This window comes from Natator depressus, chromosome 2 (genome assembly GCF_965152275.1).
Source record: "Natator depressus isolate rNatDep1 chromosome 2, rNatDep2.hap1, whole genome shotgun sequence".
Taxonomy (NCBI): domain Eukaryota; kingdom Metazoa; phylum Chordata; order Testudines; family Cheloniidae; genus Natator; species Natator depressus.
This window is the reverse complement of record NC_134235.1, coordinates 66971978-66998349: the sequence shown is the minus strand read 5'-3', so window position 1 is coordinate 66998349 and position 26372 is coordinate 66971978. Positions and strand designations below refer to the sequence as shown.

The following is a 26372-nucleotide window of genomic DNA, read 5'->3' as shown; positions in this document are numbered from 1 at the left end:
GTCATCCTAAAGTGTCCAGATAATTCGATCCTGGTTTTCATCTCAATTGTCCCTGGCTGGGGGTGTCAACCAGAATCCAGGAGCAGAGATCTCCCTATAATCCTTCATGAGGCAAGCTCTGGAACTCCAAGCATTCCCTAGCAAATGCTTACTCGGAGCAATGCACAAGAACCCCTAGAGTGCAGCAGGCAGGGCACTATATTCATGGTTATAGGGCATCTTAATTCACTAGAACCAGTGTTTGTAGTTGGACTGTTTCCCTGTTCCTTCCCCACTATGGTGACAGACTCATGCTGTCCCTCTGAAATGCTCCTAAGACTCTTCTGGTGGAGGAGTGGCAACCCCACAGTACCTTGGGAGGGTGAGGAGGGGTCGTCTGATATATGATACATCTAACATAAGGTGAGAAATGGGAAATACAGATGCTGGAGGGACAGGTTGAGCGGAGGGAGGTTTACCCTTAATGGTTTGAGTTAGTCAGTTCAAGAGCCCAAGCAAATCTATATGGGATAGTTCACTGCCAGTTTTGTTAAGGAAACCTTCAGTTTTGAGTTCATGAACTGCTGGTGAACCTCACCCTGGGCAGAGCTCTAACAGTCCTAGCTCTAGTCCCTACAGGAACCTGGGCTGCTGGTCAGCCATATTGACATGTTTGTGTTCCTTTAAGGCAGGGGTGGGTACCTGTTAACTGCTGGAAATGGCCCACCTTGATTATCACTACAAAAGGTTTTCTTCCTCCCCCACCCCCGCTCTCCTGCTGGTAATAGCTCATCTTAAGTGATCACTCTCCTTACAGTGTGTATGATAACACCCATTTTTCATGTTTTGTCTGTATATAGATCTCCTCACTGTATTTTCTACTGAATGCATCTGATCAAGTGAGCTGTAGCTCACAAAAGCTTATGCGCAAATAAATTGGTTAGTCTCTAAGGTGCCACAAGTACTCCTTTTCTTTTTGCGAATACAGACTAACATGGCTGCTACTCTGAAACCTGTTACAAGTACTGTAGTGCAATCTCTTTATCATGAAAGTTGAACTTACAAATCTAGAATTATGTACAAAAAAACTGTGTACCAAAACAAAACAATGTAAAACTTTAGAGCCTACAAGTCCATTCAGTCCTACTTCTCGTTCAGCCAATCGCTCAGACAAACCAGTTTGTTTTCAGTTGCAGGAGATAATACCGCCCACTTCTTGTTTACAATGTCACCTGAAAGTGAGAACAGGCATTCGCATGGCACTGTTGTAGCCAGCGTTGCAAGATATTTATGTGCCAGATGCGCTAAAGATTCATATGTCCCTTTATGCTTCAACCACCATTCCAGAGGACATGTGTCCATGCTGACAAAAACAAAAAATATATACAATGTAAGTTGCACTTTCACAACAAAGTGATTGCACTACAGTACTTGTATGAGGTGAACTGAAAAATACTATTTCTTTTGTCTGTCATTTTTACAGTGCAAATATTTGTAATAAAAAATAATAATATAAAGTGAGCCCTGTACACTTTGTATTCTGTGTTGTAATTGAAATCAATATATTTGAAAATGTAGAAAAAAATCCAAAAATATGTAATAAATTTAATTGTTTTATTCGTGATTAATTTTTTTGAGTTAATCATGTGAGTTAACTGTGATTAATTGACAGTTCTAGTTGTAATGCATTTCCTTCAGTACATACATCTTTCCCTCTCACTCTCAGCCTCACTACACTAATATATACCGGTGTCTGGAGTTGGTCTGTGTCACTCTTGAGTCCTAGCATCTAATCTCACACATAGGAGCAGCAAGAGCTATCTGGCTCATTATCCAGATTATCTATTGCCAGACCACCACAACAAAAGACACTGTAGTGGGAATTGCCTGCCCTTTCTAATTCCTGGATTGAAAAGACAGAAACAAGAATTTAGGGGAAATAGCCACTTTCACCTTCCCTATACATTTTTAAAATTTTATTTATACAGCTATCTGTGCTTTCAGGTTTTATTTTTTAGGGAAAAATGTCACTCAACCTTCTGATGTAAAAGTTCAGTAAACAGAATGCTCAGAGCAATATGCTAAACCTAACAGGGGGCTGATATTCCAACTAAACAGTCTATAAACATTCAGGCAACAGCGTGGGTGTCATTACTTACTGGGATATCCACAGGCAGTGCTCATATGCTTTCACGTGCCAACCCAACAGCTAAAACCTGCTTCACAGAATTCCAGATTGTAACTTTTTGGTGCTTCTGTTATTCAGAACTTACTGTATAGTGCACTTTAGTGTTGCCTGTTTGAAGAATTTGGTACATCATTCCATTCAAAAGTGAATTTGCCAGCTAACACATCAGCAATGCTCAACAGCAGTTTCACAAAAGGAATGATCTTGACTATGAACTTGAACATTGAACTGTAGGCTATTTCTGTGTGTTTCATAAATGTAGCATTCATAAATCTTTGTACTGAGGGTTTTTGGCTTTGTGTTTTGTTTAGGGTAAAGGTCATCAGAATGGCAGCATTTTAAAGTTTCAGCCTTTCCTCAGTTCTTTCAGGCCAAATCCAAAAGCCCTAACTTAGAGAAAGTGCCCAATGAGCTCAGAATGAGTTTTTCCTGAATAAGAACCTCCAGATTTGTCCTAACTCAAGCATTACAAAAGGTGAGTCAGTTCTCATGTCTCGGCAGTAATGTGCAAGCCCATGGGGACATGAACAACATAATGTCATCAATTGGCAAAGTGGCAGCTAAATTCACCAGCTTAAATGTAATTTGAACATTGCAAATCTACAACTTAAAAACCAAACTTCAAATCTTCAACTCAGCTGGTATGTCCACCTCAGCATATGAATGTGAAAGCTGGAAATCCGCCACAGGTACCAACAGACAGCTAAATGTCTTTGAAAGCAAATGCCACAGGAAAATAGTAGATATTAAATTGAGTAAATTTATAACAAATGCCAATACTCATAAGACAGTTCAACAACCCCTTATTTACAAAGTCACCGAGAAAAGAAGATGGAAATACATGGGATATGCATTAAAAATTAAGCCAGAGCATCTGCTGTGGCAGATGTGCCTTTGGGCAGCTGGAGGAACACATAAGATGGGCCAACCAAAGGAATCCCTCTGTAAAACAGTATTAAAGATAGAACATTTACGGAACTTAACAATGTAGTGGATATGCAAAGAGTGGCTCATGATAGATAGTAATGTTGGAGCCTTGTTTATGTCTTAAGTGGGAAGGGTTCACACTCAGATGTCCTGTGTAGTTGTCCCTGTGGGAGTCCAGTTAAAGGGATAACTGAGAAAAGGCCATCCTTCCCAAACTGACCCACTTTACCAGTATGGGCTTGTCTGTAGAGAGAATTGCACAAATTTAAAGGTGTGAATTTAAACTGGCTTAATTAAACAAGCACAAACCTTGGTTTAATCTAAACTGAAACAAACCAGTCATGCTAAAATAAGACTAAAAGAAAAGGAGTACTTGTGGCACCTTAGAGACTATTAGTCTCTAAGGTGCCACAAGTACTCCTTTTCTTTTTGCAAATACAGACTAACGCGGCTGCTACTCTGAAACCTAAAATAAGACTGTCCACCAATTTAAATAAGGCCTAGTCTATACATAGTTTTGGTATAGGTATAACTATTTTAGTTAGGGGGCTAATTTTTTAAATTGAAATAGTTATACCACTAAAAATCCCTAATGTGGATGCAATTATATTAGTATAAAAGTGCCTCACACCAATATAGCCTATTCCCCTTCCCACACAGCAATAGTTATATGACATGAAGCACATCTTCCTTTGGAGAGCAGAGGGAGGAAGAGGAGTCCTTTCATAGTTCCCTTAGGCCTTTTGCCTTAGAGTACAGTTTGTCCAGCTGCCATTGGCTCACCGGTGACAAAAGGAGGTTTTCACAAAGCACAGAGAGGCGTTAATATAGCTTAGAAGAGCATTACCCAATCTTTGTGTTGTATTTTAGTGCACTCAAAAAATGGGCACCTATAGGAGGGAATACATACTGCATAGAATGGCTGTTCCCTAGTTCCTCCCTGGCCACATAGAGCTTCTGAGGAATGGGGGTTTGTATGGTCATGTGTTTTCTCCCCCTATGTGTTACTGTCGTCCCCCCCCCCCCCCCGGCCCCGGCCCCTGGACCACATTCCTGGGATTTTCTTCCTTCCACGTTCTGCTGCAGATGAGTGTATTTAGGCCGAGGAGCGATTACTAAAAGTTAACTCTACCAAAGACCTGCGTAGTAGTATTAAAAGACATAACATTTGCTGCAGCTAGAGGCAGCCATTTAGATTTAGCAAATGCTATTTTATTTATTCAGGCTGAAAGGTCAGTATTATCCGGCCAGCTTTAATTTTCTGCATTTAAAATGTCACCCCAAACAGTTAACTTAGGTAACATTTGTGCTTGCTACATATCTTTTACTATTTCCTGTGTCAGATAAGGTCTTTTATGTCTAAAGAATGCTAATGAAGTTTGAGAACCAGTCTTGAAGAAACACTATTTAAGGAGATGAAGCACCTTTTAAAGATTACTCTCTCAAATCCAAGGGGTTTTGAATTCTCTTGTTTTTCTAAGTGCTTTGACATGTCCTCTTCTACCACCATCTCTTTGCCATCTTGATTTGTCTTTTTCTGTGCAAGAAAGACTGTTAGAATGACCGGAAGGAAGATTTTATGCCTCTAGCCTCCATGCTGGTGGTCACAATTATTTGTGTCTGTGTAGATAAGTGGACTTACTGCTGGAGCTGAGCATGGTGTGGAAGGCTCTTTCCTCTCTAGCACCCCTGTTGACAGTTGCTCTGCCTCTGTGATGGTCTCTCTTCCCCTAACTCAGCCTTCTGGACAGGCCACAATTTAGCCCTACCCCTTTTGGGATAACGAAGTGGCCAATAAATAAAAGTGCAATTCCTCAAATCAGGTCTTTGGCTCGAAATCAGGAAGAGCAGAGAATTAAATCTGGGTCTCTCACATCCTAGCTGAGTGCCCTAAGTACTGGGCTATTGGCTGTTCTTTGATGGGTCTCTCTCTCTCTCCTTCCAGAAACCTTCATGACAAATATTTGTCTAAACCAACCTTTTCCAATGAAAAGTTTAGGCTTCAACAAACCAGTGTTTTTCCAACAAAAAACTGTTTTGCTGGAAACTTCGTGACCAGCTCTAATGATGATTATTTCTGCCCTTGCACTGTGAATATGCTGTAGAATGGCATGAAGCTCCGGATCAAGTCAGAGGCAGTAACTTGCCCTTTAAATTTGCTTTTGAAATTAAGTTTGAAAAAGCTAGTGGAAAAGCTATTCCTGTGCAAAAGGGCTCCTTTTGTATCAACTTTTGTAAGTATTTTAACAAATGCATTTAGCTTTTCTTTTGTTCCTGACTGTGGTTTGAACATACAGGTCAGTGTGACCTTACAACTTCCTAGGGAAAAATTAGTTGCAGAATGATGGCACACAAAATAAAAGACACTGACATAAATTAGCGAATTTCTGGGGTTTCTGCAAAATAGATTTGCCATTTCTTGGCATGCTATGCCCTAATCTCCCACCTTTGCTGCAGCAGCATCTGCTGTGATTTTCTTATCATACATTGGGTAATCCAAACTGAATGTTGTTATTCAAAAACTGCACTCCACTCATTTGCATGTATCTGATTTAACTTGACTCCAGATGACCTTGTTGTGATAATGAGTTTTTAATACAGCTCCACAGAATGTTTAAAATGCCCCACTTCCAAAGATGATATTCCTAAATATGGGAAGTGAAGACTAATACACACAAATAGAAGAGGAGTACTTAGTCTCTAAGGTGCCACAAGTACTCCTCTTCTTTTTGCGAATACAGACTAACACGGCTGCTACTCTGAAACCTGTCGTAATACACACAGCCACTCTGTGCCATGCTATTACAGATCAGTTTGGCAGCAGCTTGAATAATTGTAGATTAACTCAATTTAACAAACGTAGGCCCAGGTTCAAAGAAGCTGTTTTGGAGAGATGTAACCTGGCAGGGAATGGAAGTGCAGCTATGAGTTGTGGCAGTGTTGCTAGTAGCTCTTTCAGCTAACTTCACCAAAGTGGTGAGGTGAATTGGGGACATCCCCAGGCTGTCCTCAGCACACCCTCTTCCTGGCCAGTGCAGCCCATTTTGAGGGCTATGAATTTTCCCTATGATTCCCAGCCTACATGCCACCCAATGAAAGTGTTTTACACCTTTTCCATTGCTGCAATTTACTGACCACCACCGGGGACTTCTGCCAGGGTCAGCACCGTGGGAAGGCTGAATCTGGTGCCTAGTGCTGAATTGCCATGGAATGGCTTGAGCAGTTTGACTAAAGCAACAACAGATTCAAACTGAGATTTCAAAAACCCCATTGGTTAGTTTGTTAGCCACATTAATGTTATTTTTCTTGCACCCCTGCACACCATTGCTCCAGCCAGACGCAGGAGTTGAAGATCCAAGTTACCCCATGAGCAGAGCCTGACTAGGAGAAGGAGGTACTAGAACTATCACAAGAAGTTCTTTCTCTTGACATTTCCAAATGAATATTAATGACCCAAAAGGTTTGGCTAAACTTCATCTAAGCCTCCCAAGTTTTGGCATGCCTATCCAAAGCAAACCCCTGGAGTTTCATCCACTACTGAGCTTGTTGCTTTGGTCTAAGACATGGCCTGGGGCCAGGGGAAACATTTGTAACAGAGGGGAAGAAATGCTCTAATGGTTAAGGCACTGGGAATCAGGAGATCTGTTTCTATTCTTGGCTCTGCCACAGACATTCTATGTGAGCTTGCCCAAGTCACTTAAATTACATGTTGGCTGAAAAATGATAGGATATTAACTCTTACACTTCATAAACTAACCACTATCAGCTCTGTGTTAGGAAGAGGCTTCCTTCCATAAAAAAAGAATACAGCATATATGTACATTAGGGATTTACACCTTCTTTTGAAGCATCTGGTATTAACCTCTGTTAGAGGCAGGACTATATGGACCACTGGTTAGAGTCATAGATTCCAAGGCCAGGAGGGACCCTGGTGATCATCTAGTCTGACCGCCTGAATAACACAGGCCATAGAACTTCGGACGTTGTACAGCAAAGTCTACATTCCTTCTCTCTCTGTGCAGCTGTCTCCTCACTTCTAAATCCGCCCCCTCCCACTTCCCACCCCCGACTGCCCCCCTCAGAACCCCTGACCCATCCAAATCCCCCTGCTCCTTGTCCCCTGACCGCCCCTTCCCGGGGCCCTCACCCCTAACCCCCCCCCGGACCTCACCCCCTATCCAACCCCCCCTTCTCCCTGTCCCCTGACTGCCCCACACCCTATCCATACCCCCACCCCCTGAAAGGCCCCGCGGGACTCCCATGCCTATCCAACCCCCCTGTTCCCTGTCCCCTGACTGCCCTGACCCCTATCCACACCCCCGCCCCTAACTGTCCCCCGGGACCACACCCCCATCCAACCTTACCTGCTCCCTGTCCCCTGACTGCCCCAACCCCTATCCACACCCCCGCCCTCTGACAGCCCCCCCGGAATTCCCATGCCTATCCAATGCCCTCTGTTCCCCATCCCCTGACTGCCCCTGGAGAACCTCCTCCCCATCCAACCGCCCCCTGATCCCTGTTCCCTGACTGATTCCCGGGACCCCCTGCCCCTTATCCAACCCCTGCCCCGCCCTGCCCGCTTACCATGCTGCTCAGAGCAGCAGGAACAGCAGGCCAGAGCGCTGGCGGCGCGGTGCGCTGCAGCTGCAGGGGAGGGAGGACAGCACGGGAACGGTCAGGGGCTATCCTCCCCGGGAGCTCACGGGCTGGGCAGGACTGTCCCACGGGCCAGATGTGGCCCACGGACCATAGTTTGCCCACCTCTGTTCTAGGTGCTACTGCTGCACAAATAATAAAAGGGTGGTATTCCAGTTATTGCTAGTGTGAAGCCACATCCAGGACTATTACATCAATTGCTGATATAATTGTGAATGCAAAGGATAATTTTTAGATGTCTACTACCTTATTGTACCCCTAAATCAGGAATAGTAGGTATGTGTGTAAATGCTTATTTCTACCTGTAATTAGTTTGGCCAATGGTGATACCGGTGCAAAAAGACAGTCCGAGTTGGGGCCTCATTTAAAAACTTGGCCTCTAATCTGTAAGAAAAGAATAGTGATCTTTCACAGATTTTCTGTTTCTGCTTCTTGTTTAAATATGGGAGGGTTGGGGGATGGCTACCCAATCACGTACCTCACTGCCCATAAAGGGCAAAGGGAGAGGAATTATGTCGTTAAGTGCTCATAAATCACTGGTCATAAGGCAAATGTAGAACAGCAAGTGGTATTGCCACTAGGAGCACAGCATTACTGTAAAAGGAAGGCTGCTGATGGCTCCTGTTAGCGATTCCAAAAGTGAGTGAGTGATGTGACTACAGGGATGCTGGAGATGGTGTTTGCAAAGGTGTGCAATACATCTACGTATGTTCCTTGGAGGGAGGTGAGGACAGCAGAAGAAGCCAGTGGCTATACTTTTTTAGTATATGGTGTACAAGAGACACAACTGACTGTGTTGTGCTGCAGGGTTCTGGAGTCTGGTCCAGGAGCCCTTGTGTCTACTGTGACTGAGTGTCTTGTCAGCCAGTGGACTGGCTGTGTTAACAGAACTGAACAATTTGCTTATGGATATAGGAATCAAGCCATTTACTGCTTGTTTTTCTGAGCCTTAATATTGATGTCATCCCTCACTCTGTCCAGCATTTACCATAATACTGCATTGTGCATCCAGTTATCTCATCATGCTCATGCCCACATAGTCCTTGTTGTTTTGTTGCCTTCTCTAAGTCACTTGGGATGTCAGAAAGGTTGCTGTCTTGATCATCACTGTGATGTTGCCAATGCCTTCTGTTGCCTCATTGGTCCTTCCTGGATTGTGTTCTTTGCCAGTCAATCACCATGTAGTTTATTGCCACTTTACACCATCCCTCTCTGGCTAATTGCTGCTTTGTCCCGCCTCCACTACAACACTCAACGTGGGCAGAGTCCAAAGCTGCAATGTTAAGTTACACTTTCCTCACACACCCCTGTGGTGTGCATTGAGGAGCACCCAGTACTGCAGACTCATCCCTGCTCACACCAACATTTCTCTAGACTACACCCCTGTTTTTGTTTGGTGTGCACTGACTGAGGGCAGGCTGGAGCTCCACTCACTGCACAGCCCTGCCATTGGGGAGAGTGACAGCAGTGATTTTTCTATGTGAACTGACACTGTGGTGACTGTGTCTGGAATATTCTATGTCACAGAGTTCATAAATCCTGTCAGATACAGCTGAAGTTAGAGCCCAAGAGTGAAGTGAGGCTGGATGTTGCCTGTAAATCAAGACCCTGTCTCGCTGTGCTAACTCAGTTTTGTTGTTGGGGCTTTCGGGGTCGGGAGTGGAAAGCGGGATGGGTGTTGCAGTGTTTGTTTTATCCCATCAAATTAAAATGGTTAATTAATATTTAATAGTTATTAATTACAAGAGCATGATTGGCTGGTTGGATATTGTGATTCATAACAATTACAAGTGAATGGTATAAAGTCCTCGCATCTAGTCAGATACCTCCTCCTTCAGTGGGACGCATGAATTTTGTGGGTAACCAGATGCACCCCTGTTATCCATGTCAGAAAGTTCTATTCAGGCAGTAACATTTGAAGTGTTACTGGACTCACTGTTTAACTGACTCTCCAATTTGGAAACAAAGAGGGTCATAGTGAGTAAATGGCTAATTTAGGTCAGTTTGAAAATAAATTAACAATAAATTAACTTAACTGCTCTGGGATCACTGATTAATTTTACCTTTTTCTTCCCTTTTGTCCCTTTTGCTTCCCTTCTCTTTCCTCCCCTCCCCCAACCTCTCCTTCTGCTTGGGTAGTTTGATCCATCTGGGGCAGGACCAGCAGCAGCAGAAATTAGGTCAGCAGCACCTGCATAAAGATGACAAGATGCTGATGCTTCATAGTAGCAAAAACTACCTGAGTAAAATTGGGGTGGGAGTAAGGAGAAGAACACTTGTGCCCGCTCTCAGGTGTTGCTCAATCAGCAAGAGGGGAAGCTTTCCTGTCCTAATAAATGGAATGATTATGGAGCAGGAGCAACCTGGGCAAGAGGGAGGAAATAGACAGGGGCAGCTGGGCAAAACCTTGCTGACAGAGAAACCACTTGGCCACTGAACTCCTTCCTGTGTCACATTGCCCCACCCCCCAGCACATACTGCAGCAGCTGCCAACTGATTTCTGTTCTCATCCTGGCATCTGCCTCCAGCCCTCTGTTCAAATGAAACATCCTCTCCTTCAGGTAAGAGAGGTGGCTGGTAGAAAAGACTCAGGGTTTCCTTCCTGACAGCAGATCAAAGGCCACCCAGAAGAGAGCACAGGTGTCCCAGCAGCTGCTATAGTCTATGCAAAGAACATGGAAGGTTTCTCAGTGACTGGGTAGCTTCACTGTCCATCAGCAGCCATCCCTTTGCCTCCAACAAAACCAATTGCTCCTACACCTGCAGCTTTCCATTTATTTGGCTGGTAGCCAGGTGCTTTTCCTCTTGCTCCCTCAGCCTATTGGATGCCTTGGTAGGCCCATGTGTTTTCCATCCACCTCTGCTCATCTTCAGGTTACTGCTGTCTGTAGCAGCAGTCTGTTGTCTTCAAGCAGGTGCTGATTCTGGTCCCACCCTCTGCAGCTGTTATATAGAAACCATCTGAATATGGGCTAGGGAATTTGTAGCTATCCCCCCTTCAAAACATATCCAGACTACCATAAAAATATTTTAAGCTGGCCAAGGTTAGTATTTTATTCATCCTGCCTCTCACTCCGGAGAACAGGGCTAATAAGCACAGCAACTCTTTAACGCCCTGATCCTACAATTAGCTCCATGTATGCTGGACTCCTCTGCCCACAGAGAGTCCCACTGAAGTCAGTATGGGTCTATGTGAGCATAAGGGTCTGCCCAAGCAGAGCCTGTTGCAGGTTTAGGACATTTGGACTGAAGTTAGTAGATCTTTTCATTTCCTTCAGTGGGTTTTGCAGAAGGCCATAAATGAACTCAGCTTTTCTATGTTTCTAAAATGCCTTATCTTTGAAAGTAATAGAATGCATTTAATAAATTAGACAAAAGTGCTAAGCTTTCAAAAATGGCTTTTTTAAGAAAATTTTTTGTTTTGTTTTCCACTGAACAAAATACTATGGACTAGAATATTGTGTCCCTTCTGAATATAGTCCCCTCCATCCATTATCCTGAAGCATGTTGGGACAAGGTGGGTTAGTTTAGAATAAAAATGGTGCTTGTAAAGTATTCTGCAGTGTCTTCTTAATCTCTCTTTTATTTCTAGGTATTTCCACACGATATACTTAGGTATCCGCAGTCGACAAAGTGGAGAGAACGACAGATGGCGGTTTTATTGGAAAATGGTATATGAGTATGCAGATGTGAGTATGCTGCACTTGCTAGCCACGTTTCTGGAAAGTGCACCACAGTTGGTTCTGCAGCTCTGTATTGTTGTACAGACTCGTACTCTACAGGCTCTCCAAGGTAAGGGGTCATTTCAGGTAATTTCATCATTTAGGAGGATGTCATGTATGGACATGCATGCTCTGTTCTTTCCAGCCAGCCACTGTGTATGTTGTTCTCACCTCATAAGAATGACATCTCCCTACTGACTTCTATTATTGTTTTAACAATTACTGTGTCAAAAACACACTATTTTCTTCAGCACTTCTTGTCACTCCTGGTTAGTGGTAGTTACTATTCTGTTTTGCCCAATCTACACCCTTTAAGAGAAACAGGGATGGCACTGTATTTACCAGAGATGGTTTTTACCAGGTAAAATCATGGTTTTCACCGCCCCAAGAAAAACTAGTTAGTCCCAGTTTAAGACATTTTCTATTTTAAAAACTGTTTTGTTAATGCATACCACATTACACTTAATTTAGGTACATACTCAAATTGTGGTTACATAAGACAGTAGATTTGCAGATTAATTCAGGGTTGTACAAATACAAAGTGAAATTGCAGTGAGTATAATACTAATATATGTAATTATAATGCTGAACATCAGAATGCCTGTATACATTTTGGTTCAGTATTTTCTCAACAAAAGGTATACATGTCATGTCTTTTAATTCAGTTTTCAATATTATATAAACAGTCAAAAACATCTGATTATATGAAAACAACAATAATGCAGAGTTGTAAGACTGAAGCATTCTGCGATCAGAAACATGCAGGGTTACAGATGACCAGTTCAGGTCTCTTTGGTCACGCAGCATTCTGTAGAGAGGACCAACTTTGATGCAGTGGCTAGACCAAGCCTTCTCTTAAGTTTTTTGAATGGATATATCCAAAGTTTGAAAAGATTTGTTCTGTGCGTGCTGAACTTGCTAGACCCTGAAGCAATTATTTTGCCCAGTTTAAACCAAGGTCAAGACAGTGTATTTACCAGCACCCAGTCCTAAAGTAGCTTTTCCTGGGAAATTTTCAACCATAAATAGAAAGACGCCCTCATGATTATCCACTTAAGGGAATAAAACCAGCACTATTTTCCCTCTCTTTATTCCTGGACATGTTCAAACTTTTTTTTAAAAAAAATCCAGTGATTAGGTTCATCTAGATATTGTGCAAAGGAGAAAATGGCATAGCTGAGAGCAATGATTTTGGAAAGGAGATGTCAAAGTCTTATGAAATGTTTGGCCATCAGTTCTCAGCCAGGTGTACCTGAAATAGCATCTTTGACTGATGGGTTTTGCAAATAGACCAAGTCCTTGAAGCTTAGGTTTGATTTTTGTGCAGCAGGCCTTTTTATTACTTTAAAATAGTAAATGCAAACATGCATCCTTGATGCAGACCTTCTCTATAGATTGGCAGTACAGTGATACAGTTCTGTTACCAATGAAAATACCCTTTTCTCCAATGCTTATTTAATACTCTTTGCCCGTTCTTAGCTTTCCTTTCTTACTGTAGCATTGTTGTGCCTTATTGTTGCATTAATACATAAGCTCGTGCCAGGAGAGGGCACCTCGGGATCCTGGGGACCAGTGAACACAGACTACGTGGGGAAGGATATTATGACATACCCAGAGTACAATCTGGATTGATGAACATCTGTGTCACCTCAGATGTCTAATCTAGGGTACCTTTTACACTGCTTCATTGCGAAAGCAACCAGTCCTGGTCTGTTCATGCACAGCCTCCAGCATGTAAATTACTCTTAGTTACAATGTATGAGTGCTGCAGCCAACCACTCTTGGATTACACTGTAGAGTGAGACCAGCAAACTCCCCATTCGAGAGTTTCCCCAGAAATGTACATCTTATACTGCCCAGCTCTCTCCTAAGCAATACAAGCTCATATAAAGTCCGCCGTTTGAGGTAACAGGATTTGTGCATATTTTCTAAAAGAGTTTCCCAAACACTTCACTTAAAACACACTGGTTTAGATAAAAATAAGTTTATTCAACTACAGAAGGACAGATTAAAAGTGAATATAAGTAACTGGGCATTAAAAGTCAGAATTGGTTACAAGAAAAATTTAAACTAAAACGCAGCTAATGCCTAATTTAGCAAACTAACGTGAATTCAAAGCCCAGGTCTCTCTCACCACATGTTACAGCAATCTTTCTGGCTGAACTACATTCAGTCAGGATCCCCTCCTCCAGTCCAGTGTCACTTCCTTTGTTCTTCAGGTGTTGTGAATGCTGCGGTCAGAGAGAGAGAGGGAGGAATATTTTGGGGCATCTGCTCTCTTTTTACAATTCTTTCTCTTCTTCAAGAAGCATCTCTAGCTGAGGTTCAGGAGACAAAATATCTCCTGGGAACCCCAGATGGGAACCCCGTGCTGTTTTTGTCAAGATATAGATTTTTCACCCACACCCTCTTTCCTACCAGAGCATGGCCACTCCCCAGAACTGGAACACATTTTAGTAATGCAATACAGTAGAATCATACAACTTTGCATACAATGTCGCTACACATATTTTACCTGGACAGTAATGATCAGCAAATCATGAGTTTTCAAATGATACCTCACAAAGCATACTTTATACAAAATGTATCGCAGTCCTATAAAAGGGGGTGAACACGGATACAGACTGTCACAGATATACATTATTATTACTATTATTATTAAGAACAACTACTGTGCTTGCCACTGTACAAGACAAAGAGTAAAGATAGCTCTTGAGTTGTCTGTCGAGAAATTGGAAACCTCTCTGCATACATCTTTTGAGAATAGGTGGGATAAGGCAGTCCATAGGTTATCTATTCTTTGATTGCTGCCAAAGTACTTCAGATATAAGCTTTTTTTCAAAAAAAGCTTATCACCCCATGCCAAGCATTCAAAGCTATTTACACTTGGAAGACTGTACTGTCACTTTAAGAAATACATTGTTAACTGATTGTGCTTTGGCTCTCTAAGAAAAAAGTCAAAGAGAAATTTAGTTAAAGAAATATAGCCAGAATATTGTACCATTAGCTGTAAATTGGGTATCTTCATAAATCCTTAATATAGAAGGATCCTCACCTTCATTTTGGTGTAATAATAGGTGTCTATGAGAAATGTGACTAGTGGGGAGACATTCAACCTGTGAAATACCCTGTAAATGCTTTTTACTTAAAATATCTGAAAAGCTTCAGTTTAGCAAAGAAGGTTCCTGAGACCTGCAATCAGTGAGCTGTGTGAATGCTATGGTGAGACCCCTTCTGGTGTCTGATACACACAATCAGTGAGCTGTGTGAATGCTATGGTGAGACCCCTTCTGGTGTCTGATACATAACTAAGTGTGGGCTGGCAACAGATTCTGATCTCCCATCCAACCCTTTTCTCCCATCCTCCCTGGGGAAAACACCCCATTTAAAAAACTAAGAAAATTAAACAAGACTTAAAACAACCTTAAAAATTGTATTCCCTTAACGAAAACTGATGCAGTGCTAATATACTACCAGCTGTGAAAATCCTTCCTCTGTTCTCTTTACTTATTAAAGAAATAAGTTAAAGATAACGCATTGTGCTGTAGGCTGACAGACTTACTGTAGAGCTGCATAAGTAAAGCATAATTTCTCACAGCAGTGCCCTACGAGAGCTGGGTTTTGTTTTGATTTTTTAAATCCCCAAGCATCACCAGTATGGCTTGCTCTTTGGCTAGCTGTTCAGTGATCTTGTTGCCTATTTTACAGGTTTCCAACAGGGGTCAATACATACAGTTGTTTTTCTTTAGAAGATTGATGCTTGTGTTTTGTTATTACTCAATTTGTCCTTTGTCCCTAAGGGATCTAATTATCCTGAAGATGGATAGAGTGTCAAAACCCTTCCTCTCAGCTCCTCAGGGTACATGAACCACAAATTTGTGGTAGGAAGTGAATGACACTGGAAATTCTTTGGCACATAGACAGGGTATTTTTACAATCAGGACATTAATGACCACAAGAAAAGCTATTGAATATTTTATACACCTGTTACTTTTTTCCCAAGGTACAAAAATATGGCATTAAACTCAGGTTACAGACTTGAGGTATGGATTATGTTTAAAATACAGTGTGTTAAGTAGGCAAGTGCAAGGCATTATGATTAGCATGAGTATAATTTATCTGTTTTTGTGGTGATACTGTTACAAGATGCAGATTATTGGTTCTTTTTGTCTTTTAAGATGCTGCTTCCTCATACTCAGATTCTATCACACATTTTCTTTTTTATTGATAAACTGTCTTTACTAAAGTAAAAAATTTGGAACAAAATAGCCGAGAGAGAGCACAAGAAAAAGAGCACACAAAATTGCAGACAACACAAACACTAACTCTGAATCTTTACACAGAAAAATGACCATCAATTTCAAACGCCAAGAGGATGCAATTTCTGGATCACGTAACACTCGCACTTCTTTGGGGTCACTAGGGTTTTGAATTAAAAAGTGAGACATGACTTTGAAGTAAGAATTGTGTGCCATAGTGACTATTACAACAAAAAGTATGCGGGTATGATAACATAAACCTGTACTAGAGAGTGGTATTTTCATTACATTTTGGTACCTTGTGATCAGAGTGGTGACATAACAGCACAGAGGGTGTGATTGTGTGTATAAATATCCTCTAGAGATAAATGGCAGGGATTTGTTTGCTCTAGCAGCTATTTCCATCCTGATTTCAAAATCTTGTTTTGTCCCAATTTGGGATGAAAAATCAACCTCAGTATTTTTTGTGGAATAAAATAAGCTGAAATATTTTGTTTTGGAAAGATTGAAATGTTTTCTTTTGACAACATTACAGCAGCACACACATCTGGCGCTCCTTGTTAGCAAAATAGGAGCCATTAGTTGTGTGGCAGCTGGGGGGCAGCTGCAGCCATAAGACCTCTGAGAAGCTCACCCTCCACAAAGGTGAAAGGAAACATGGCCACAGCCACCCTCCCCGTACATGCTGTGGTCAGCAACACAATTCTAGGATGCTTGAGATCGCATTTTGGCCCCATTCTAAACACACTCCGTTGTGCTCTGAGTGATGCTGGTGGACCTAGCTGACAATATAATGGAAAAGCACTAGTGGTGTCAGCCTCTGCTCTGTAGTAGAGCCAGTGCCTGGTTGCCTTTCTCCCGAGCTGCTGCAGGGTAGCCCTGTGACTGTGTTCCATATGTTTCAGAACACCTGATGTCCCCAGTCTTTTGTGGTCATGGCCCAGACTGACCTTATGACAAATGGTAGTGCTCTTAACCCAGCATGAACTTTGAAATGATGCCAGACCTGGCCAGTTGCCTGTTTAATGCACTCTGAAGGAAGGGGTTGGGGGATAGTAGCCGGTGACAGTTGCTGTTGAGAGAAATGCAGTGTAGGAGTACTGCCTTCCCCCACCGTGTTCCCACCAAAGCCACGTCCAGCAAAGATGGAGACAGTGCCTCTTCCCTGCACCTGGGAGCTGTGACTGCCTGCACCAATCACATCCTTTCCAGGGCTGAAGTTTTGAAGCAAGGTTTTAGAGGAAACTAAGGTCTAGAGGTCTCTAAGCATTCTATAATAGTAGCAACCTCCTGTGCTGCTGGAGTAACTGAAGCTTTGTAAAGTTTCTCCTGTTCGTCATCACTACTATCACCATCTCCTGCATCTTGGTGTTCTTTTGTGCCCAGGGGTAATACTCCTTTCCAGAGGACACGGTCTGCCTTGGGGAAAAGTGAATTCTGCTGACTCCTCCTTCTGACAATCTGGTTCCCTTCTTTTCCTGGGGTTCCTGGTGCAAAGCTTCCATAAGAGCCTCTTGACTGAGCCATCCCAAACCTTGACTGCTGGTCTGTCTTCTTCCAACCCTGAACTGCTCCATAGAAGAATGCTGCCTCTGAGCAGCCTAGCACTGGGGTCTTATAGTACCTCTAACACAACTCTCGGGGCCAGTGGGAGGAGTGGGGGAAGAGGGGCGGAGCTGTGAGAGGGATTGTCCAGTATTGCTTGTAGCAGCAGGAGCAGCATCAGAAAAAACATAGTTTGTTTGGGAGTCAGACAGCTGGTGCTGACTGAGACTGACCTGGACTTCTTCCACTCCCTCTTTTCATTATCCAGAACAGAGGTGGGCGGGTGGGCTGGCTTTGTGATGTGAAATCAAAGAATATGTCCTGCGTCACAGCAGTACCTGCCAGCAGTGGTGGTCAGAGACACGCACGGTATTTACTGCTGAGACTCTGTCTTCCCTTTAGCCACAGATGCAGGTTCCATCACACAAACTTGATCCCAGACTTGAGGCCAGCCAGTAAGAGAGAGCTGCCAGTCACACTGTCACTTCATGTGTCTCATCTGAAACAATGTGCATTCATCCAATGAAAGAACCCACAGGGCAACATGTGACAAGACTGATACACTACGCCAAAATTGGTTGATTTTTAATCATTCTGAAATGTTTTCATTGGGAACTTTTGTTGGAATGGATATGTTCCTATGTAAACTTGTAAATGAAACTTCATTTTCTGATGGAAAGCTGTTCCACCAAAAAATATGTCAGCCAGCAGTACTAGGAACTCCAGAGTTGTTACTGTTACGCAGCTGGCCACCCTTCAGAACTCCAGAGTGGCAACCAGTGTAAAACTTATGTCCTCTTACTCCAACCACACAGGCCATTCGTATATTTCAGTTAACTGTTGGCAGGATAGGTCTTATGGCATATAGTTGAAAGATCTTGATTTTATCCAGTAGAAGGAAGGGATAGGCATACTGTACATACTAGCTAGTTCATCACATACTTCCCTACTTCAAGCTTATCCTTGAGCATCTGTCATTCAAAACTCTCTCTTCACACAGGGTAACAAATCTGTAGTCTCATAAATCTTCACAGTTGTCACTATGCAGCACAACTTGGGCACTTGGAACAGTGGGGCAATGGGCATAACTTTCAGAGCTAGCTTCCTTTAAGGGCCCAGGCCACTTCGCCTTGCATCACCTCACATACAAAGTTGGACATCCAGAAGTTGAGTTTGGAGGCTCAGTGCTATTCTTTTGATTGATTCTCCTTCCCTTGCACCCCTCAAAGCAATATTTTATAGTTCTATTTGCTGTGTATAGCACTGAGTACATTTACAGTACTCAAATAAAAACCATTAAGATTAAAATCCTATGGAGTTTTATGTACATTTATGTGGACATGAGGTGCAGCACTTGGGCTCTGGGCAGGTTGTCAAGCCCTCCTCAGCACTATAAAGGTTATGCACTGTTGCAATGAAACAGCCTAGGTTTACAGGCAGAGGAAGACAAAAAATAGTGCCAAAAAAATTGTAAAATTTCCCTAAAACCATCTAATGCAGATTTTCAGTAAATTGTGTGACATGGACAAAGATGGTAAATGGTGGAATAAATGTGTCATCAGCACTTAGTTTGGGATGATCTGTGTGTCTCCTTTGTGTGTATCTAAATGTTGTCTCCCACTCATGACAATAAAACTACTATTATCACACACTCATGTGTAGAGCAGTATGCGCAAAAGACAGAGAGCGCACGTGTGATGAATAAGTTACGATTTTGGCACAGGTATTTTTATTAAAAGTCATGGACAGTACACAGGCAATAAATCACAAATTTATTGAAGCCCAAGCCTGAGCTCTCCCACCTGGGCTGAAGCCTTAGCCCGAGCCCCACCACCTGGGGCTGAAGCTGATGTGGAGATGCATCTGTACTCTCCTTCAGTAATAAATAGAGGTGGTTCTGTTTTTACTGAACTTGTGACTGTCACTATTCTCGGGATTCTGCCTGCTTGTGTTAAGCCCCATTGAGAAGACCACAAGGTCAGCTAAGAGTACAAAGGTTTATCAGCGTGAGTTTTGGATGGTCACAATACTTAAGACTAGCGAAGCCAAGAGCGAGTTGTGGAAGCCATTCCAAATGGATGTCACTATATACTAGCCAGTTGTAGACTCATAGACTTTAAGGTCAGAAGGGACCATTATGATCGTCTAGTCTGACCTCCTGCACAACACAGGCCACAGAATCGTACCCACCCACTCCTGTAACAAACCCCTAACCTATGTCTGAGCTATTGAAGTCCTCAAATTGTGGTTTAAAGACTTCAAGGTGCAGAGAATCCTCCAGCAAGTGACCCATGCCCCACACTGCAGAGGAAGGTGAAAAACCCCCAGGGCCTCTGTCAATCTGCCCTGGAAGAAAATTCCTTCCCGACCCCAAATATGGTGATCAGCTAAACCCTGAGCATGTGAGCAAGACTCACCAGCCAGCTCCCCACACTGCTGCTCCATGCACCAGGTCAGTGCCAGCCATGATGGCAGTGTGATGGGGCCAGGGGCATGAGCAGGATTTGGCTTTGCCCAAGCCTAAGCCCAGCCGCACATGGGATCAGCAGCGAGGAGAGCTGCAGAACTTGCAGTTTGAAGTCAGAAACCCTCCGTCATCAGCCCCTGCTCTGGCCGTCTGATCCCACTGCACACGGCTCAGGTGGAGCATCTCCGCTCCACCTCCCCGTGCGAGAGACTCTGCTGCCGCTTCCCCATGGGGCACGTGTGACCATGGTATAAGAGCTGGTCGGGTTTTCATCATAAAATGCTGATTTGTTAAAACCAAAATGTTTTGCAGAAACATTACAGTTTCAATGAACTTTTGCCAAACAAAGATAGGGTTCCAATGAAACCCTGTCCGATTTCCTGCTAGTTTGCCTGGTGGGCTGCCAGGGAGCACATGCTTCCAGGGTCCATAGCTCCAGGGCAGACCTGTCATGTGAACTGCCCTGGGGCTGGGGGGAACCCTGGACTTCCAGACTTTGTGCTGCAGAGTCAGGAGCCTCAAAGTCCTTAGAGCCCCAGCTTTAGCAGGGACTTTCAGAATATGTCTACACTGCAATTAAACTTGCAGCTGGCTCATTTCAGCTGACTTGGGCTCACAGGGCTCAGGCTACTGGGTTGTAAAAGTGCAGTTTAGGTGTTGGTGCTCAGGCTGGAGCCTGAGCTCTAGGCAGGACAGGCTCTATGCACCAGCAAAGCAAGCACGTGCTTGGGGTGGCATTCTGGCTGCCCCCCCGCCCTTTTTTTTTTTTTTGCTTGGGCAGTTGCGCTCTCGGAGCTTGGGGCCCCAGCTGGAGCCAGGGCTCTCATGGCTTCCAGGCTTCCTGCTCCACAATGGGAGACTCCCCAAGCTGCCCCTGACTCCTTAGAAGCAGACTGGGGAGTCCCCAGAAGTCAGCGCACCTAGCTGCTTCATTTTATTTTGAAAAAATCAAACAGAAATGGTTTGTTTTTTCTAAAAAAATTTGATGTTCCTTTGGGTAAGAAATTATGACATCTCTAGGTTTCATTCTGAATTGTAACCATGTTTTTTTAAATGTCAGAAATCCCTGTGGAACGGAAATTCTGAATTTTGTCCAGCTCTATTTCTAACACATCACCATGTAATTCAGAGGTGGGCAAACTATGGCCCACGGGCCACATCCGGGTCGTTGGACCCTCCTGCCTGGCCCCTGAGCCCCTGGCCTGGGAGGCTAGCCCCTGGCCCCTCCCCCACTGTTCCCCCTACCCCGCAGCCTCAGCTCACTGCGCCGGCGGCACAATGCTCCAGGTGGCGCGGTGGGGCTGTGAGTTCCCGAGGCAGCGCAGCTGCAGAGCCTGGCCTGACCCGGTGCTCTGTGCTGTGTGGTAAGGGGGCAGGGAGCTGGGCGGGTTGGCTAGATGGCAGGGGAGTTCGGGGCATGCCCAGATTCCTTCCCCACTCTGAACTCTAGGGTACAGATGTGGGGACCTGCATGAAAGACCCCTAAGCTTATTCTTACCAGCTTAGGTTAAACGCAGCCACCACCAAAGTGTTACACAAAGAACTGGGGAAGTGCCCACTTGGAAACGTCTCCCCCCCAAAACATCCCCCCAAGCCCTACACCCCCTTTCCTGGGGAAGGCTTGATAAAAATCCTCACCAATTTGCATAGGTGAACACAGACCCAAACCCTTGGATCTTAAGAACAATGAAAAACAATCAGGTTCTTAAAAGAGAATTTTAATTAAAGAAAAAGTAAAAGAATCACCTCTGTAAAATGGTAAATACCTTACAGGGTAATCAGATTCAAAACATAGAGAATCCTTCAAGGCAAAACCTTAAGTTACAAAAAGACACAAAAAGAGGAATATACATTCCATTCAGCACAACTTATTTTATCAGCCATTTAAACAAAACAGAATCTATATCTAATGCATATCTAACTAGATTGCTTACTAACTCTTTACAGGAGTTCTGACCTGCATTCCTGCTCTGGTCCCGGCAAAAACATCATACAGACAGAGAGGACCCTTTGTTCTCCCCCCCTCCAGCTTTGAAAGTATCTTGTCTCCTCATTGGTCATTTTGGTCAGGTGCCAGCGAGGTTATCCTAGCTTCTTAACCCTTTACAGGTGAAAGGGTTTTTCCTCTGGGCAGGAGGGATTTAAAGGTGTTTACCCTTCCCTTTATATTTATGACAGGGGGGATGGTCGGGGGGTGAGATGAATAGGGGTCGGGGCAGTCAGGGGACAGGGAACAGGGGGGTTGAATGGTGGCAGGGGTCCCGGGGGGCAGTCAGGAAGGAGAGGGGGTTGGATGGGGTGGTGGGGGGCAGTTGGGGCAGGGGTTCTGGGGGCAGTCAGAGGACAGGGAGAAGGGGTGGTTGGATGGGGCGGGGTCCCGGGGGGGCAGTCAGGAAGGAAAGGGGGGGTTGGATGGGGTGGCAAAGGATTTAGATGGGGCGGAGGGGGGGCAGTCAGGGGACAGAGAGAAGGGGTGGTTGGATGGGGCGGGGTCCGGGGGGGGGGGCTGTCAGGGAACAGAGGGGGTTGGATGGGGCAGGAGTCCCGGGGGAGCTGTCAGAGGGCAAGAAGCGGGGGGGGGGACAGATGGGGGGGCCACGCCCCCCTCCCTAACCGGCCCGCCATACAATTTCCGAAATCCCATGTGGCTAAAAAGTTTGCCCGTTCCGATGTAATCTGTACATATGTTACTTTACTAGAAAAAAGAGCATTAAAAATGGTTTGGAGAATTTCATACAGATTTTGTTAGAACCATAATTTTGTTAGAACTATAACCAGCCTCCTTCTGGCTGTTTAAAGTACTGTGGCCAACTTTTCAAAGATAAATGCCTAAAGTTAGGCTCCTAAATCATTATTTAAGCAGCTAAAGGAGTGGCCTGATTTTCAAAAGTACCAAACAGCCAGCTGCTCCCACTGAAGTTTTGACAATCAGACCACTTATGTGACTAAATGTGGATTTAGAAGCTTAACTTTAGGCACATTTTTTGAATGTTTTGGCCTTTGAATCCAACTATACAGACCTCAAAGGAAGAGGGAAATTATAACCAATTTTCTTTAAGAACCTTCTAAAAATTACATCAGAAAGCTTCTGTATACTTATTAATGACTGTAAGATTTGAGTGCAAGAAACAAGTGCAGCCTATTCTATTAGAAAGATAGCAATCTCCCCTGTTCACAGCATAACACTCCTATTTCTAACTCTAATAGGTTGAAAGATATGAGTCCTTAACTTGTCATTGGTGCAGGACTACAGCCTGCTTCTCCAGCACCCAGGCCCAGTGTATTTTATAGAGACACTGCGGGAAAAGAAAAAACACATTTCTCTGGCAGGTTTGTGGGGAGAGTTGTTTTTTTAATAGGGCTGCTCCAATGGTCATACAACTGGAGTGGTCCCAGTGATGCAACACTACATATAGGAGTATAGGTAGTGTATGCACTGAATTTTACTTAGGTAAATAGGGAGTAGCATATCACTGAGCTAGTGCTCCATTTACTCGATATGCCAATTGGATCACTTTATTTTCCACAATTGGTATGTTTGTTCACCGGGAAGGGAGGGGGGGAAGAATTGGGCATGCATGCTTGACACGGAAAGAAACCTGCTTGTGTCTAATAGCCTAAAGAGAATTTTCTGTGACAAGTCTTCCTTACACTAAAAGACTGCTCAATGCTGCAAAGGTTTGAGTCCTCTTGGGTTATTGGTCGCCTAACAGACAGTTAAAGCTACAAGAACATGAATTTAATAAACTATTAAACATCCAACTATTCTCCAGATGCTTTTAGATATGAACTTTATTGGCTGGCTTCCTATGTTAGTCCAAGATAGTCTCCCCCATTATTCACATTTTAGCTCACTTTTTGCCTCATCTCAGAATTATTCTCACCCTTTATGTATCATAAAGAGGTCTTCAAGTCTAGTCCTCTGCACTTAAGGCAAGACTAAGTATTATCTAGGTGTTTGTCTAACCTGCTCTTAAAAATCTCCAAAGACAGAGATTCCACAGCCTCCCTAGGCAATTTCTTCCAGTGCTTAACTACCCTGACAATTAAGAAGTTTTTCCTACTGTCCAACCTAAACTGCCCTTGCTGCAATTTAAGCCCATTGCTTCTTGTCCTGTCCTCCGAAGTTAAGAAGAACAATTTTTCTCCCTCCTCCTTGTAAAAATCTTTTATGTACTTGAAAATTGTTATCATGTCCCCTCTCAGTCTTCTCTTTTTCCAGACTAAACAAACCCAATTTTTTCAATCTTCCCTCATAGGTCATGTTTTTTAGACCTTTAATCATTTTTGTTGCTCTTCCCTGGACTTTCTACAATTTGTCCACATCAATACATCCCAGAATGATGTTTGCTTGGGGGAGGGCAGCAGTATTACACTGTTGACTCGTATTTAGCTTGCGGTCCACTATAACCCCTAAATCCTTTTTGGCAGTACTCCTTCCTAGGCAGTCATTTCCCATTTTGTATGTGTGCAACTGATGGTTCCTTCCTAAGTGAAGTACTTTGCATTTGTCCTTATTGAATTTCATCCTATTTTATTCAGACCATTTCTCCAGGTTGTCCAGATCATTTTGAATTATAATCAAAGCACTTGCAACCCCTCCCAGCTTGGTATCATCCGCAAACTTGTAAATGTACTCTCTATGTCATTACCTAAATAATTGATGAAAATTTTACAGCACCAGACCCAGAACTAGAGTGACCAGATGTCCCGATTTTATAGGGACAGTCCCGATATTTGGGGCTTTTTCTTATATAGGCTCCTCTTACCCCCCACCTCCTGTCCCGATTTTTCACACTTGCTATCTGGTCACCCTACCCAGAAGTGATCCCTGTGGGACTCCACTTGATATGTCTTTCCAGCTTGACTGTGAACCATTGATAAGTGAGGTACCAGAAGAGGGTTTTGGTGTTTTGTACACCTGTGTACCAGAAGAGTGTTCCATTGTGCAATGAGTGGTAGAAGGGAATGATTTGGGCATTTTTGGAATGTTGCAGGACTAAATTGGATTTGCATATATTAACAATATAAATTGCATGAACTTCAGACTTAGTATAATTGTTCAAGAAAAACTGGTGAAGAACTTAATTAGAGATAAGTATCTATAAAACATATTGCAAGTCTTAGCATATTACAGTAGGAAAATGCTAAAAGGATAATGACTTTAACATCCACAAGTCATAGTCTATCCTCATTTTGTGCTCAGTATTCCCATTAGTGGCAATGAGAATTTTGTGCAAAATGTAGGGTAAAATGTCTCCCCAGTTATGGGTCCAGTCTTCCACAGGTGAGTAGTCCTTATGTCAGGCATTCCATAGAAGTAAATTGAACTACTTGCATGAGCAAAGACTACTTACTTCAGTAAGGGCTTGCAAAACCAGGGTCTTACAAAGTAAAATAAAATAGCTAAATTATAACGGCATTAAATATTTTATTTTACTTTTCCGTAGCCTCTATCTTTTGCAGTGTGTCGGTTAATAAAGCAGTAAACCTATGATCTGCTCACTCTTCATCATGAATGCAATTTAAAAACACATCATTAATGTCTTTTGTGCTACGAATGACGAGACAATTTCCAATTTTAGTCTTAATTTAAGAATTATAGCACAGCCTTCGTGCCTGGGTGGCCATCCTGTTCTACTGAATTAAATAGTCTTGGCAGGAAGAATCACATCGTATGAGCCTACCGAATGTAACATTATTGATCTCATTCTGTTACATTTAATGGGCACAGAGTCTGTGTGCTTCTTACCACCTTGCATGTACTTCACAGTGCAGAAGAATTCTTTCATTCCCTCATAATCGAGTCAAATGCTTGAAATAAAATCTTTCATTTTATCAGCCCCAGAACACCCATGAATAGCTTTCAGTTTGAATAATCTGTGGCAATGATTCTTGACTAGTGCCTCATAAATACTCAGATAGTGCCACCAGAGCTCTGCAGAGCCCTTCCTAGAGCTCCACAAAATGAAATGCTTTGAGAACCCAGCAGGAAGGCAATTAAGGTGGTGAGTGGGGAGATGGTCAAGATCAGGAACAGATCTCTGTTGCGAAATGAGCAGCAGAATGATCTAGGGACTGATCCCGTAGCCCACTTACATTAACAGGAGTCTTTCCTCTTAGACAGCGTATAAAATTTTAGGCCGTTTTCAGGCTTTAACAAACACTGAAAACAAATACATATTTTTGTGTTCACTTTTCTGTTCTCTAAAAATGTTTGAGTGGGAGTGTAAAGGGACAACACTGCAAGGAGAAGCACCAGCCTGCAGAAAGAGCTCCTACTGTAACACCAGTCTCCTGGTGCGCATACACTGTCTAGTTAGCTTCCAGGTATCCTAGCTGTCTTATGACAAAAGATTATTCCGAGAGTTCCTTTTTAAACTCCCACTTTAGCCACTGTTGGTAATGAAGCCTAATAAAGAAGAGGAAGGGAAGCCATAAGAAAATTGAAGTCCAAATGTATCATGGTGTACTTGACCTTTTACCTGCCACTGACCTTACTGCAGTTCTGGCATTTATTCTCTGGCTAAGTGCAGAAGGCTTTTCTTTCCTATTACTCATAGGCACTAAAAATAACTACTTTAAAAGGTAACCGTTATCTTTGCAGTCTTTGCCGAGTGGAAGGCAGA

At 43.3% G+C, this 26372-nt stretch overlaps 1 protein-coding gene across 1 annotated transcript in view; it reads left to right on the top strand.

Annotated features, from left to right (window-relative positions):
• The window catches only part of XKR4 (XK related 4), a 296678-nt gene that overhangs the window by 177834 nt on the left and 92472 nt on the right, over positions 1-26372 (top strand). The window contains exon 2 of the mRNA XM_074944366.1: positions 11343-11542. Coding sequence (XP_074800467.1) covers positions 11343-11542 — 200 coding nt within the window. The remainder of the gene's footprint in view (positions 1-11342; positions 11543-26372) is intronic.